The sequence below is a fragment of the Electrona antarctica genome, assembly GCF_951216825.1.
Source record: "Electrona antarctica genome assembly, chromosome: 6".
NCBI classification, from domain to species: Eukaryota; Metazoa; Chordata; class Actinopteri; order Myctophiformes; family Myctophidae; genus Electrona; species Electrona antarctica.
In genome coordinates this window covers 40,504,263-40,519,027 of record NC_136811.1, presented here as the reverse complement: position 1 = coordinate 40,519,027, position 14,765 = coordinate 40,504,263, and the positions used below count along the sequence as shown (strand labels likewise).

Here is a 14,765-nt window from a genome sequence, read left to right as displayed (position 1 = left end):
CCCCGTGTGGCCGGGTCTGATGTATATAGGTCTGATGCCTGCCTGGGGGCGGTGTGGAAAAGGGGAGGTGCGTTGGGGAATTGAAGGGGAATGTTGCGCGGAAAACTGTGTCCCAGTATTAATCAGTGTCCATCCCAACTTGGTTGTGATGGACTAGTTGATTTTTTTTGGACGCAAATTAATTTAATGAAGATGATTGTTAGAATGTTTGGCGTGTGCAATGCGTGCCAGATTGAGGTTGGAGGACAGGGCTGCGCGGCGCTCGGTTCCCTGAGTCTGATTGTGCGTTGTGGAGTTGTGAGGAGGCCCTCTAGGCGAGCAGCTGTCTTGCTCTATGCTAGGGAAGTGACAGACACACAGCGGTTCTTGAATTTAATAATGATGATGCACATGCATGATTTTCCCATCAGGACACGCCCCCCTCATCTTGACTGAGTGGCAAAACATTGAGCAGCATGGAGTGTTGGAGTTTGGAAGCGCTCGTTGGAAATCACTCAACCGTCCTGCGTACCACCTGTTTCTAAATGTCACATAATGCAGGAAGCAGCAAAATGTTGTGTTATTGAAAACAAGCACTTCCAAACTCTGACACTTAGAAAAATAATGAAATGCAGGGCCTTTCTTGACAGAAAGTAGCTCATAACGTTTCTATAGTGGATTTTCATGAAACAAATACTTTGCAGATAGAAAGAGGATAATTCAAGCTTTTCGTTCAGCTGCAATGTTGGTGAGTTTAACATTGTTTAATGCAATCAGACAGAACTTTTCTGTTTGGATGAATGGGCTGTCAAGGCCAGAAAGTAGTTTTTTGCCACTCAGTGGGCGTTCCCGCATAACTTCCAGGTACGATGATGTCACGTGCATACCCTCTATAGTGATAGTGGTATTTGATAGAACGGAGCTCAATCGCTGATTGGCTGGCTGCAGATTGGTTATAGAATTCGATTGAATAGTATTGCTCAAATTGGGATTTTGTGAATGAAAGGATTTTAACAGTGTGGGGACGGAAGTCTATGCCACTGCAGTGCTGGTAACCTGAATGAAAGCGTGAGAGATATTCCTTATTGAATTTGCACTTAGAGCTACATTTCTTCTTCCCGGTTTTAGACATTAAATAGTAAATACCAACTACAGTACGAACTGGTGTTCACTACAATTAAAATAATGTTATGTTTTGAGAGTTTATCATGTTGAATTCTATTGAAAGGTGCATCTTGATTGGTCCATGCGGTCACAATGGGTGTGCAAAGCATTATTGTTCCCAATCCAGGCAAAAAAAGAAATAATAATAAATAATTTGCTGTAATATAAAAGGGAGGAAATCATGTATATCTGCGGGGAGTAGAAACACAATGAAAACCATTACAAACAATGTGTAAGTCTGAAAGACTTTATTATGCCAGATGGGAAAATAACAATAAAGTGGGACTGCTGTCCCACTTTAGCAGAGGTAGAGTGTTTGAGGTATGACGGCTGAGGTGATGGTAGTTGTAAGATAGGCCTACAGGAGGTAGGATCAGACTTAGTAGCTGGCCATGGTTTTCTCCAGCCAGTCATTGAAAATGCACACCTAAAATGGAGACAGAAATATGTGATATGGTTCATCCAGGGTTGTATTCACATGCATTGCAGCTATTGTTACATTGCAGGCAGTGACATTTTTTATTTAGATTTCTTAATATTGTGGATGCATGGATAATAGTCATAATTACTAGTTATAAAATAAATAGATTCTAAAGTTAGATTAAAGTAAAATGGTAACGAAAAAAGCTAAAATGAATTACATATATTGACAGTTTTATACAATTATAATTATAATTCATACTGTAGTCTGTAGTGTATACTATAGCTAGTTTGTAGTTAATGATTACAGGGAAATCTTCTCAAAGGTGGAAAATAGAAAAAGACAAGACAAAACCAGATTTCAATACACTTGGTAGCCAAAAAGATACACTCTCAGATTTGTTTATAGCAGCTGCTGCTGTTTATCAATGCAAATCCTTGCATTTTCAATATGTGAGTCATTATGTACCTTGGCGTAGACACCAGGGCGGTCCCTCTCAGCACAACCGTATCCCCAGGACACAACACCCTGCAGCTCACCGTTACACACGACAGGGCCACCAGAGTCACCCTGAGAGAGAGAGATATAATTCAACATCAAGAACAATCAATATTGTACAAGGAACGACCAATAGGCTGTACTAATTAACACATTGCTTTACTATTCAGAATGTGGAGGAGGAGGACCTCTGCAGGTAAACCCTGTTGACAACTTGACTACAGTACCTGGCAAGAGTCCTTGCCTCCCTCCAGGTATCCAGCACAGAACATGGCGTCAGTGATCATGCCAGGGTAGGAGTTGTCACAGTCCCTATCAGACAGGATGGGAATGTCCAGGCACTGCAGCTTGTCACTGTCATCATCTGGAGGTACATACAGGTCAAATTGGAAATGGTTAAAAGCATCTGCATCTATGCTTTTATCAAAGCATAAAGAATGCAACATAACAATAAGGATGCAACCATTATGATTACATTTGGTTTTAATGTAAATGTTTCTGAAACAGATGAAGATGGTAAAGAGTAACCATTGGACCTAATGTATAATGTGTAAATATTATACACAACTGAACTGTACTTAACTGAGTTATGGACCTTTTAGATGCACATTTTCACCAGATTCACGAGTAACTTAGCTTAACCTGATCACTTTTTAAAAAGGTGCTTCTCCTGTATACTCACAGTAGCTCATGGTGTTGCCCCATCCAGCGACTCTGCACATGGTGCCAGCGGAGGCGCAGGAAGTGGGCAGAGCCACAGCCTGCACATACTGGTTGAGGGTGGCGGGCTTGCTCAGCTTGATCAGCATGATGTCATTGTCGGTGTTGTAGGAGCTGTAGTTGGGGTGTTTGATGACACGGGAGGAGGAGATGAACTGCTCGGTACCCTCATCTTTCGCAATGTGGTGCTCACCAAGACGAAGCTGAACGCGGCTATAAAAAAAATTGGGAGACAATGAAAAAGGGAAGACAGAATACAGATTGGACAGGTAAAAATCTCAGGCCAGGAAGGGTCAAATTGTACGTGAGAAAGTTTACAAGGTAGCTAGAAATCTTAATTCGTACATTTAAGAGGTTTTCCACTCACCTCATGAGGTGAGTGGAAATCATCAAAATGCATTCTAAATATTATATCAGGGGATTTCTTACGACTTGTAGCAGTGAGCAGCAGACACAACCCAGTTCTCGTTGACCAGGGAGCCACCACAGAAGTGGTAGCCAGAGTTCAGAGACACTGCATGGGGCTCGGAGTGTTTCTCACACTCATATCCTCCGACGATCTTGTCCTCCTCGGCAACTGTAAACATACACATGGAATATACTATTACACATTTTGTCCTCGGTAAACAGTTAGAAATCAGTTCAAGGGCTATACTGTATATTGATATCCCCTCATCCCTAAACTTATTTGCCATTTGTTACTATTTTGAAAAACCTTTTAAAAAAGATCAAATAGCCGATCTACAAGCTCACAACGTGTCAATGTAGATCGGCTAGCTGAACTATTTTAAAATGTTTTTCAAAATAGTAAAGAATGGCAAATAAGTTTAGGATGGGGCAAGGGCCCAAAGTGTCTTTAGGATCTAGGCCTATACTCACAAGCAGCTCCGATGAGCAGAATGAAGACCAGAGACCTCATGGTTGTTGTGTGATTCTGTCGATGAGAGTACAGTACTTCACCTGGACCCCTGGTTTATATGGAGAGGTCAGTCCGTTTAGGACACTCCCCACACACTTGGTGGACCAATCAGGTTGCTCAGATACTATCATAGTTGTACTAAAACGACCAAAGTGTGTTGCTCTTGTAAGGAATTATTAGTATTAGTATATATATATATATATATATATATATATATATATATATACAATTGTATTTATGAAACACAAGAAAAAGTACTTACTTAAATAAATGAACAGCATGTTTACCTTTTCTGGATTGAAATAATAAATGAAACGTGTGCATTCTTACTACTGAAAAATGTATTCATTAATGGCATGAACTCTCATTCTTGTTAACAATTGGATTAACAAATTTGAGCATGCAAGCATTGCAAATGCGTGTTGTCTGTTGTACATGCATGTCGTTTCTCTCTTTTCATGTGTGTGTGAACCAGGCCATCTGCAGAACACCACACGTGGCTTGTAGTTCCATGCAGGAACTATGCTTCATGCTTCTAATACTGCTTGCTCACATGTTTACCTCTACTTTGAGACAGTTTATAATACCGTTTTCCCCATTATTCCCATATATAAACGAGTCGGGGGTCAGGGATGGGGTGGGGGTGGGAGAAAGGGAGCAAGCGAACTGTATGTCATGTTATGTTATGTTATGTTATGTTATGTTATGTTATGTTATGTTATGTTATGTTATGTTATGTTATGTTATGTTATGTGTACATGCACTGCTGTAATGTTGTATGTATAGGACCCCCTCTAAAACGAGATGCGACATCTCAAGGGGCCATCCTCTCAATAAACTTCAAACTTCAAACAAAACAAATTGCATCATTTTCAAAACGCATTGTGTGCTCACTGGTAGGATCCACTGGACAGTCCACTCATTTCATATCTGTTCAAATTACTACATATTATGCATCAAAATGTACAAATTATGCAGGATATCATAGACTCAAAAGACTGCTCCAAAGGGAACCCTTTTGGATCGTTACCACAATGTTCCAAGTTTAAATGAAATCGATTACTCTGATGTTGTTATATTTGACTGATCACTGTGATCATGTTTGGTGTAGTGTAAATATTTATTACACTGATTTAATATTGTCCCAGGTCACTTCAGGTCTTGCCTTATTTCTTTTTTGATTTAGCCTTTTTGGGAATTTGTGCTCACTTGGATATTTATTCCAAATATATTATGATGACGTAATAACGGACATGATTGGAACATGAATATGGCATATATGAAGCATAGGCTATATTCTGCATATATTTGCCATATATTGGCATAATATATTCATATATTTAAAATAAAACCATAGCACCACCATTAGCCTTTTCATGTCGCGCACCCCCTAGAAGTGTGCTCGCGCACCACAGTTTGGGAACCACTGATCTAGACTATTGATGATATTCACACGGCTGCCATCTTGCCAGCAAGGTGATACCAAAGATGGTTTATGTATGAAGATGGGCCAACTTCATTGGAGCCACTATACGCGAAATGGTACACAAAGCCTACACATGGCCTCCTAAATATAGTAGGCGTGCCCCCCCCCCCCCCACGGAAGCGCTCGTTATCAGTAAAGCAACCTCCTGCTGCCTCCTGCATTATGTGCACATTCAAAACAGGTGGTACGCATGGGCCGTTGAATGATAGTCAATGAGCACTTCCAAACTCCAGCACTTAGAAAAAAATCATCTGCAAGGAATTTCTTGATAGGAAGTAGCTCATACAATGTCTACGGTGGATTTTTATGAAACAAACACTTTACAGATTGAAAGAGGATAATTCAAGCTTTCCCTACAGCTGCAATGTTGGTGATTTTGATGTTGTTTAATATAATTAGAGAGGACTTTTCTGTTTGGATGAATGGGCTGTCTATGGGAAGTGTCACCTAGGTATCACCTTGCTGGCAAGATGGCTGCGGTCTGAATAAAGAGAATAGAGAGTACTAGTCCTTACCCGTTCTGAATATATGAACAGCAAATGATGTTCAGTGTGGGTAATGTGATGTACTGTAAGATCACATTACTGATAGGGGGAAATTGTTTACAGATGGTCTTGGGAAGTTGGGTTGGGCACAAAAGTAGGCTAATTAGTAGGCTAGTTTCTTTTGCAAGAAAATGCTGCAGTACAATCATAAGTACACCATTGATGTGTGATGTAAATTTGGTGGTGATATTCTGCCTATAAATGGAAGTTATTGAATATTTTCACGTCCGGTGTTGCACTTTGTAGACGGTCCCTAACCGCTCACCGTCTGATATAAGCATGTGGTGTCGAAACAGCGCGTGTGTTCACGTGAACATGCCCCGTCCAACTGTCAGAGCTGGCTTTCAGGTGCCTGTGCCACGCAACCCCTGTGTTGGCCGCGATGCTTCCCCAAAGAAGAAGTGATGTCGACGGACGCAAGAGTAGCTGTAGGCTACTATGGGTCCAAGTTGTTTCCCCCGTGTGGCCGGGTCTGATGTATATAGGTCTGATGCCTGCCTGGGGGCGGTGTGGAAAAGGGGAGGTGCGTTGGGGAATTGAAGGTGAATGTTGCGCGGAAAACTGTGTCCCAGTATTAATCAGTGTCCATCCCAACTTGGTTGTGATGGACTAGTTGATTTTTTTTTTTACGCAAATTAATTTAATGAAGATGATTGTTAGAATGTATGGCGTGTGCAATGCGGGGCAGATTGAGGTTGGAGGACAGGGCTGCGCGGCGCTCGGTTCCCTGAGTCTGATTGTGCGTTGTGGAGTTGTGAGGAGGCGCTCTAGGCGAGCAGCTGTCTTGCTCTATGCTAGGGAAGTGACAGACACACAGCGGTTCTTGAATTTAATAATGATGATGCACATGCATGATTTTCCCATCAGGACACGCCCCCCTCATCTAGACTGAGTGGCAAAACATTGAGCAGCATGGAGTGTTGGAGTTTGGAAGCGCTCGTTGGAAATCACTCAACCGTCCTGCGTACCACCTGTTTCTAAATGTCACATAATGCAGGAAGCAGCAAAATGTTGTGTTATTGAAAACAAGCACTCTGACACTTAGAAAAATAATGAAATGCAGGGCATTTCTTGACAGAAAGTAGCTCATAACGTTTCTATAGTGGATTTTCATGAAACAAATACTTTGCAGATAGAAAGAGGATAATTCAAGCTTTTCGTTCAGCTGCAATGTTGGTGAGTTTAACATTGTTTAATGCAATCAGACAGGACTTTTCTGTTTGGATGAATGGGCTGTCAAGGCCAGAAAGTAGTTTTTGCCACTCAGTGGGCGTTCCCGCATAACTTCCAGGTACGATGATGTCACGCGCATACCCTCTATAGTGATAGTGGTATTTGATAGAACGGAGCTCAATCGCTCATTGGCTGGCTGCAGATTGGTTATAGAATTCGATTGAATAGTATTGCTCAAATTGGGATTTTGTGAATGAAAGGATTTTGACAGTGTGGGAACGGAAGTCTATGCCACTGCAGTGCTGGTAATCTGAATGAAAGCGTGAGAGATATTCCTTATTGAATTTGCACTTAGAGCTACATTTCTTCTTCCCGGTTTTAGACATTAAATACCAAATACGAACTGGTGTTCACTACAATTAAAATAATGTTATGTTTTGAGAGTTTATCATGTTGAATTCTATTGAAAGGTGCATCTTGTTTGGTCCATGCGGTCACAATGGGTGTACAAAGCATTATTGTTCCCAATCCAGGCAAAAAAAGAAATAATAATAAATAATTTGCTGTAATATAAAAGGGAGGAAATCATGTATATCTGCAGGGAGTAGAAACACAATGAAAACCATTACAAAAAAATGTGTAAGTCTGAAAGACTTTATTATGCCAGATGGGAAAATAACAATAAAGTGGGACTGCTGTCCCACTTTAGCAGAGGTAGAGTGTTTGAGGTATGACGGCTGATCGTGATGGTAGTTGTAAGATAGGCCTACAGGAGGTAGGATCAGACTTAGTAGCTGGCCATGGTTTTCTCCAGCCAGTCATTGAAAATGCACACCTAAAATGGAGACAGAAATATGTGATATGGTTCAATCATCCAGGGTTGTATTCACATGCATTGCAGCTATTGTTACATTGCAGGCAGTGACATTTTTTATTTAGCTTTCTTAATATTGTGGATGCATGGATACAATAATAGTCATAATTACTAGTTATAAAATAAATAGATTCTAAAGTTAGATTAAAGTAAAATGGTAACAAAAAAAGCTAAAATGAATTACATATATTGACAGTTTTATACAATTATAATTATAATTCATACTGTAGTCTGTAGTGTATACTATAGCTAGTTCGTAGTTAATGATTACAGGGAAATCTTCTCAAAGGTGGAAAATAGAAAAAGACAAGACAAGACCAGATTTCAATACACTTGGTAGCCAAAAAGATACACGCCTCTTCTCTCAGATTTGTTTATAGCAGCTGCTGCTGTTTAGCAATGCAAATCCTTGCATTTTCAATATGTGAGTCATTATGTACCTTGGCGTAGACACCAGGGCGGTCCCTCTCAGCACAACCGTATCCCCAGGACACAACACCCTGCAGCTCACCGTTACACACGACAGGGCCACCAGAGTCACCCTGAGAGAGAGAGATACAATTCAACATCAAGAACAATCAATATTGTACAAGGAACGACCAATAGGCTGTACTAATTAACACATTGCTTTACTATTTAGAATGTGGAGAAGGAGGACCTCTGCAGGTAAACCCTGTTGACAACTTGACTACAGTACCTGGCAAGAGTCCTTGCCTCCCTCCAGGTATCCAGCACAGAACATGGCGTCAGTGATCATGCCAGGGTAGGAGTTGTCACAGTCCCTATCAGACAGGATGGGAATGTCCAGGCACTGCAGCTTGTCACTGTCATCATCTGGAGGTACATACAGGTCAAATTGGAAATGGTTAAAATCAACAACGGAAAAGTAAATCTGCATCTATGCTTTTATCAAAGCATAAAGAATGCAACATAACAATAAGGATGCAACCATTATGATTACATTTGGTTTTAATGTAAATGTTTCTGAAACAGATGAAGATGGTTAAGAGTAACCATTGGACCTAATGTATAATGTGTAAATATTATACACAACTGAACTGTACTTAACTGAGTTATGGACCTTTTAGATGCACATTTTCACCAGATTCACGAGTAACTTAGCTTAACCTGATCACTTTTTAAAAAGGTGCTTCTCCTGTATACTCACAGTAGCTCATGGTGTTGCCCCATCCAGCGACTCTGCACATGGTGCCAGCGGAGGCGCAGGAAGTGGGCAGAGCCACAGCCTGCACATACTGGTTGAGGGTGGCGGGCTTGCTCAGCTTGATCAGCATGATGTCATTGTCGGTGTTGTAGGAGCTGTAGTTGGGGTGTTTGATGACACGGGAGGAGGAGATGAACTGCTCGGTACCCTCATCTTTCGCAATGTGGTGCTCGCCAAGACGAAGCTGAACGCGGCTATAAAACAAATTGGGAGACAATGAAAAAGGGAAGACAGAATACAGGATGGACAGGTAAAAATCTCAGGCCAGGAAGGGTCAAATTGTACGTGAGAAAGTTTACAAGGTAGCTAGAAATGATGATGTTTTCCATATCACTCAATCTTAATTCGTACATTTAAGAGGTTTTCCACTCACCTCATGAGGTGAGTTTATCAAAATGCATTCTAAATATTATATCAGGGGTTTTCTTACGACTTGTAGCAGTGAGCAGCAGACACAACCCAGTTCTCGTTGACCAGGGAGCCACCACAGAAGTGGTAGCCAGAGTTCAGAGACACTGCATGGGGCTCGGAGTGTTTCTCACACTCATATCCTCCGACGATCTTGTCCTCCTCGGCAACTGTAAACATACACATGGAATATACTATTACACATTTTGTCCTCGGTAAACAGTTAGAAATCAGTTCAAGGGCTATACTGTATATTGATATCCCTTACCCCTCATCCCCTCATTTTGAAAAACCTTTTAAAAAATATCAAATAGCCGATCTACAAGCTCACAACGTGTCAATGTAGATCGGCTAGCTGAACTATTTTAAAATGTTTTTCAAAATAGTAAAGAATGGCAAATATGTTTAGGGATATGGGGCAAGGGCCCAAAGTGTGTTTAGGATCTAGGCCTATACTTACAAGCAGCTCCGATGAGCAGAATGAAGACCAGAGACCTCATGGTTGTTGTGTGATTCTGTCGATGAGAGTACAGTACTTCACCTGGACCCCTGGTTTATATGGAGAGGTCAGTCCATTTAGGACACTCCCCACACACTTGGTGGACCAATCAGGTTGCTCAGATACTATCATAGTTGTACTAAAACGACCAAAGTGTGTTGCTCTTGTAAGGAATTATTAGTATTAGTACATATATATATATATATATTTGACAATTGTATTTATGAAACACAAGAAAAGTACTTACTTAAATAAATGAACAGCATGTTTACCTTTTCTGGATTAAAATAATAAATGAAATGTGTGCATTCTTACTACTGATATCACAATTTATTAATTAATGGCATGAACTCCCATTCTTGTTCACAATTGGATTAACAAATTTGAGCATGCAAGCATTGCAAATGGTCTTGGATATTCTGCATTATGTGTACATTTTGGTGCTATGAACAATTTAATAATAATGTAGGAAAATGAACACATGAAATTAACAGGAACACGATGCAATTAGTTAGTTTTAGTTTCTAATTTTGACATGCATGGAGCTATGAGCCACGAGTGGAGTTCTGTGTGTGTGTGTGTGTGTGTGCGTGTGTGTGTGCGTGCGTGCGTGCGTGCGTGCGTGCGTGCATGTGTTGTACATGCATGTCGTTTCTCTCTTTTCATGTGTGTGTGAACCAGGCCATCTGCAGAACACCACACGTGGCTTGTAGTTCCATGCAAGATTAGAAACAAAACAAATTGCATAATTTTCCAAAACGCAAGACTAATCCATAACATTGTGTGCTCACTGGTACGATCTAGCCTGGCGCAGGTACGATCCACTGGACAGTCTACTCATTTCATATCTGTTCATTTTACTACATATTATGCATCAAAATGTACAAATTATGCAGGATATCATAGACTCAAAAGACTGCTCCAAAGGGAACCCTTTTGGATCGTTACCACAATGTTGAAGTTGATTACTCTGATGTTGTTATATTTGACTGGTAATGTTTTTTGATCACTGTGATCATGTTTGGTGTAGTATTTATTACACTGATTTAATATTTTCCCATGTCACTTCAGGTCTTGCCTTATTTCTTTTTTGATTTAGCCTTTTTGGGAATTTGTGCTTACTCAAAATGATGATGATGTAATAATGGACATGATTGGAACATGGCTGTATTTAAAGGAGAAGTTCATGCTAGAAGGCTTTCTTACCTTTATTTGTAGTTGTTACGTCCCCACCAAAGAGGTCCAGGTGTTATTTTGTGCAAAAGCGCATTATTGGCTAATTCCCATACCATAAGCCCTCAATGAATTGAATTGAATTGCATTGAATTGAATGGGGCATTGGGGTGTTGTGCTAATTCGCTTATTTCCATCGCTCAAAAATCATAGTATCCCAAGCGGCACACTTTACTACTTATTTCGATGGAAATAAGCGAATTAGCCCATTGAGGGCTTATATTAGGGGAAATAGCCAATAATACACTTTTGCACATAAAAAATAACACCTGGACCTCTTTGGTGGGGACATAACAACTACAAATAAAGGTAAGAAAGCCTTCTAGCATGGATTTCTCCTTTAAATGTGACTGATTAGCCAAAATGTTAGACCCACTGAGGACGACCTTATAGGTCGATACGCGTTGGTCATACATAGCCTACATTGTTGTCTTGCTCAAAATAAATCTAGCATTGGATTTAAGTCTGTAGTCCACACCATTTGTGAGTTAAGCAGTATTCTTTGGAACACGTTTTTGGTCATCTGTCGCCAAAGAGCAAAGGTCTATAGCGCCATTGTTCCCGGCAGTAAACCAATGCAGGATAGCATTTGCAATGCTTCCATGCTCAAATGTAAGCCTATATGGATAGGAATGTAAGTCCCTTACTTTAGGAAATAAATTATATGAATTGTGATGTTAGTAGTAAGAAAGCACACATTTCTTGTAATGTATTAGTTTGGCTGAAATGCAATTCTCCCTTTTTTAAATTTGTAATACTATCATTATACAAATTCCTAGAAGCAACACATTTTGGTCTGGTCATTTTGTATCTGAACATCCTGATTGGTCCACCAAGGGTGTGGGGAGTGTCCTGGAGGGACTGACCACTGTATGGAGGGACTGACCACTCCATATAAACAGAGAGTCCAGGTGAAGTCCTCTCATCAACAGAATCACACAGCAACCATGAGGTCTCTGGTCTTCATTCTGCTCATCGGAGCTGCTTGTGAGTATAGGCCTATATCCTAAAAGCATTTACCTTTTTACTTAGACATAAGTGATTTGTATGTTCAACTGGTTCCTAACTGTTTTGACTTCCCTTCAGTTTATTGAGGACAAAATATCTAATAGTGTATTCCGTTGTGTATGTTTTTAGTTGCCGAGGAGGACAAGATCGTCGGAGGATATGAGTGTGAGAAACACTCCCAGGCCCATACAGTGTCTCTGAACTCTGGCTACCACTTCTGTGGTGGCTCCCTGGTCAACGAGAACTGGGTTGTGTCTGCTGCTCACTGCTACAAGTCGTAAGACAACCCTTGATACAGTATATTAATATTTTTAGTCTGGATTTTAATCTTGATTAACTCACCTCATGAGTCATGAAGCATAAGAATATACCTTAACCAGGATAGACAGAAGGCCCACAGTTTGACCTTCTGTCCCACACAGAATGATATGCCCCGCCCACACTGCCCTTCTGCCTCTTTCTTGTCACCAATTCTACAAAATACTGGTCAATTGCTAATATTATTTTGTGATATAAACTTTTATTTATTTACTAATTATATGTAGTCATATTACAGTATGTATTTGAGTAAAATCGTCCTACCCCTTGAATTAAATAAAACAATCTGTGATCTTATATTGTTTTTATGTCTGTAGGCCCTACATAAGGGGACAAAGTTCTCAAAGGGAGACTACCTGCAAGCACTGCAGATGCGCTAGTTATATTCTATCATTAATAAATAACATAGGGCCTACTCATTATCATTGATTAAAATAACATGCAAAGTGGAGAGGAACTATATGAGCCTATCCTTCTCACACCTCTCTCTCTTTTCCAGCCGCGTTCAGCTTCGTCTTGGCGAGCACCACATTGCGGAAGATGAGGGTACCGAGCAGTGGATCTCCTCCTCCCGTGTCATCCGTCACCCCGACTACAGCTCCTACAACATCAACAATGATATCATGCTGATCAAGTTGAGCAAGCCCGCCACCCTCAACCAGTATGTGCAGGCTGTGGCTCTGCCCACTTCCTGCGCTCCCGCTGGAACCATGTGCAAAGTCTCTGGCTGGGGCAACACCATGAGCTACTGTGAGTATAGGCTACAGCACCTGTTTAAAAAGTTAAGCGCGGGGGTCACGAGACATGGCCAGCCAAAGCATTTCCGGGGGTCCCAAGCGTTGAGAACCCCTGGGCTACATCTGTGCAAAATTTGCCACTTTTAGACAAATTAACGCAAATTATCCCTATGCTCCTCAACTACTTCATCATAATCTGTTTCAGAAACATTGACATTAAAACCAAATGTCATCATAATGGTTACATCCGTAATGCTATATGTTGCATTCTTTAGGCCTATGCTCCGATAAAAGCATATAGATGCAGATTTCCTTTTCCTTTGTTGTTTTCAGCCATTTCCACTTTGACCTGTATTTAACCCCAGGGGATGACAGCGACAAGCTGCAGTGCCTGGACATTCCCATCCTGTCTCATGAGGACTGTGACAACTCCTACCCTGGAATGATCACTGACGCCATGTTCTGTGCTGGATACCTGGAGGGAGGCAAGGACTCTTGCCAGGTACTGTATAGTCAACTGGGTTCACCTGCAGAGGTCCTCCTTCTCCATCATAATGAATAGTGTCAGAACAGCCTATAGGGGCCATTCCTTTATAATATTGGTGCTTTTGATGTTGAATTGTATTGAGAAATGTATTTATGTCTTGTTCCACTTTCCCTCTCTTTCTCTTTTTGTTTTCTCTTTCGGTCTCTGTGTCTCTCTCTCTCTCTCTCTCTCTCTCTCAGGGTGACTCTGGTGGCCCTGTCGTGTGTAACGGTGAGCTGCAAGGTGTTGTGTCCTGGGGATACGGTTGTGCTGAGAAGGACCGCCCTGGTGTCTACGCTAAGGTACAGAATGGCTCAAACGTCTTCCTTATGAGTCTTATTATCCACAAGGCTTATAGCGCTAATACAAGACTTTCACTTTTCAACTGCAGTAGAAATAAAACCCTGGAACCTTGATCCATAAAAACTTAAGGGTAATAACTATACCCTATAAATACAGGTCAAAAGCCAAGCTGAGCATGTTAAATCTTTTCTGTCTCCATTTTCAGGTGTGCCTGTTCAACGACTGGCTGGAGCAAACCATGGCCAGCTCCTAAGTCTGATCCTACCTCCTGTAGGCCTATGTTACTTACAACTGCCATCACCTCAGCCATCATACAGTACCTCAAACACTCTACCTCCAGTATTTCTTTCATTTTGCATAATAAAGTCTTTCAGACTCAAATTTGACTTTGTTGTGAGATTGTTTTCATTGTGTTTCTACTCACCAAATATTATTGTCTCATATTATATTATTATACCAATTTGGAGAAAAAAGGTATATACATGTAGTTTCCATGTGTATTTCAGGATTTAAACACTTAAACCCTCTATACTTAGTAAAATAGGGCTGCTATTACAACGTTGGTAAATCTTCAACCCGGAATAGTTCTGTTAGGTTTCACTATAGCACCATTCTTTTTAACATCCAGTGAAAATGTATTTTCTTTGCAAGTCTGTAGTCCACACCATTTGTAAGTTATATAGACCCATTGTTCCCGGCAGCGCTTCTTTTTCTCTTTTTAAACCAATG

General features: G+C 40.8%; 3 protein-coding genes across 4 annotated transcripts; 1 reads left to right on the top strand and 2 right to left on the bottom strand.

The window, feature by feature from the left end:
* Positions 1 to 1,432: 1,432 nt before the first annotated feature.
* On the bottom strand, positions 1,433 to 6,029 carry LOC306924658 (trypsin-1-like). The gene is made up of 7 exons (XM_079503242.1): positions 5,998 to 6,029; positions 3,662 to 3,750; positions 3,212 to 3,359; positions 2,745 to 2,995; positions 2,290 to 2,426; positions 2,033 to 2,134; positions 1,433 to 1,570 (listed from the first exon to the last, which is right to left on the bottom strand). Exons 2-7 carry the CDS (start codon positions 3,699 to 3,701, stop codon positions 1,523 to 1,525), a joined length of 726 nt encoding a protein of 241 aa, XP_079359368.1. The 5' UTR covers positions 3,702 to 3,750; positions 5,998 to 6,029; the 3' UTR covers positions 1,433 to 1,522.
* Positions 6,030 to 7,626: 1,597 nt separating this feature from the next.
* LOC306924656 (trypsin-1-like) lies at positions 7,627 to 10,042 on the bottom strand. Its single transcript, XM_079503240.1, has 6 exons — positions 9,873 to 10,042; positions 9,435 to 9,582; positions 8,948 to 9,198; positions 8,477 to 8,613; positions 8,220 to 8,321; positions 7,627 to 7,740 (listed from the first exon to the last, which is right to left on the bottom strand). Exons 1-6 carry the CDS (start codon positions 9,910 to 9,912, stop codon positions 7,693 to 7,695), a joined length of 726 nt encoding a protein of 241 aa, XP_079359366.1. The 5' UTR covers positions 9,913 to 10,042; the 3' UTR covers positions 7,627 to 7,692.
* LOC306924660 (trypsin-1-like) lies at positions 9,098 to 14,373 on the top strand. 2 transcript variants are annotated; one of them, XM_079503244.1, is made up of 6 exons: positions 9,098 to 9,254; positions 12,282 to 12,429; positions 12,970 to 13,220; positions 13,573 to 13,709; positions 13,934 to 14,035; positions 14,242 to 14,373. In XM_079503244.1, the coding sequence occupies exons 1-6, from the start codon at positions 9,221 to 9,223 to the stop codon at positions 14,287 to 14,289; spliced, it is 720 nt and encodes a 239-aa protein (XP_079359370.1). In that variant the 5' UTR covers positions 9,098 to 9,220; the 3' UTR covers positions 14,290 to 14,373. The 2 variants fall into 2 exon arrangements, with proteins under 2 accessions (XP_079359370.1, XP_079359371.1); XM_079503245.1 differs by lacking the exon at positions 9,098 to 9,254 and adding an exon at positions 12,062 to 12,131.
* The last annotated feature ends 392 nt before the right edge of the window (positions 14,374 to 14,765 follow it).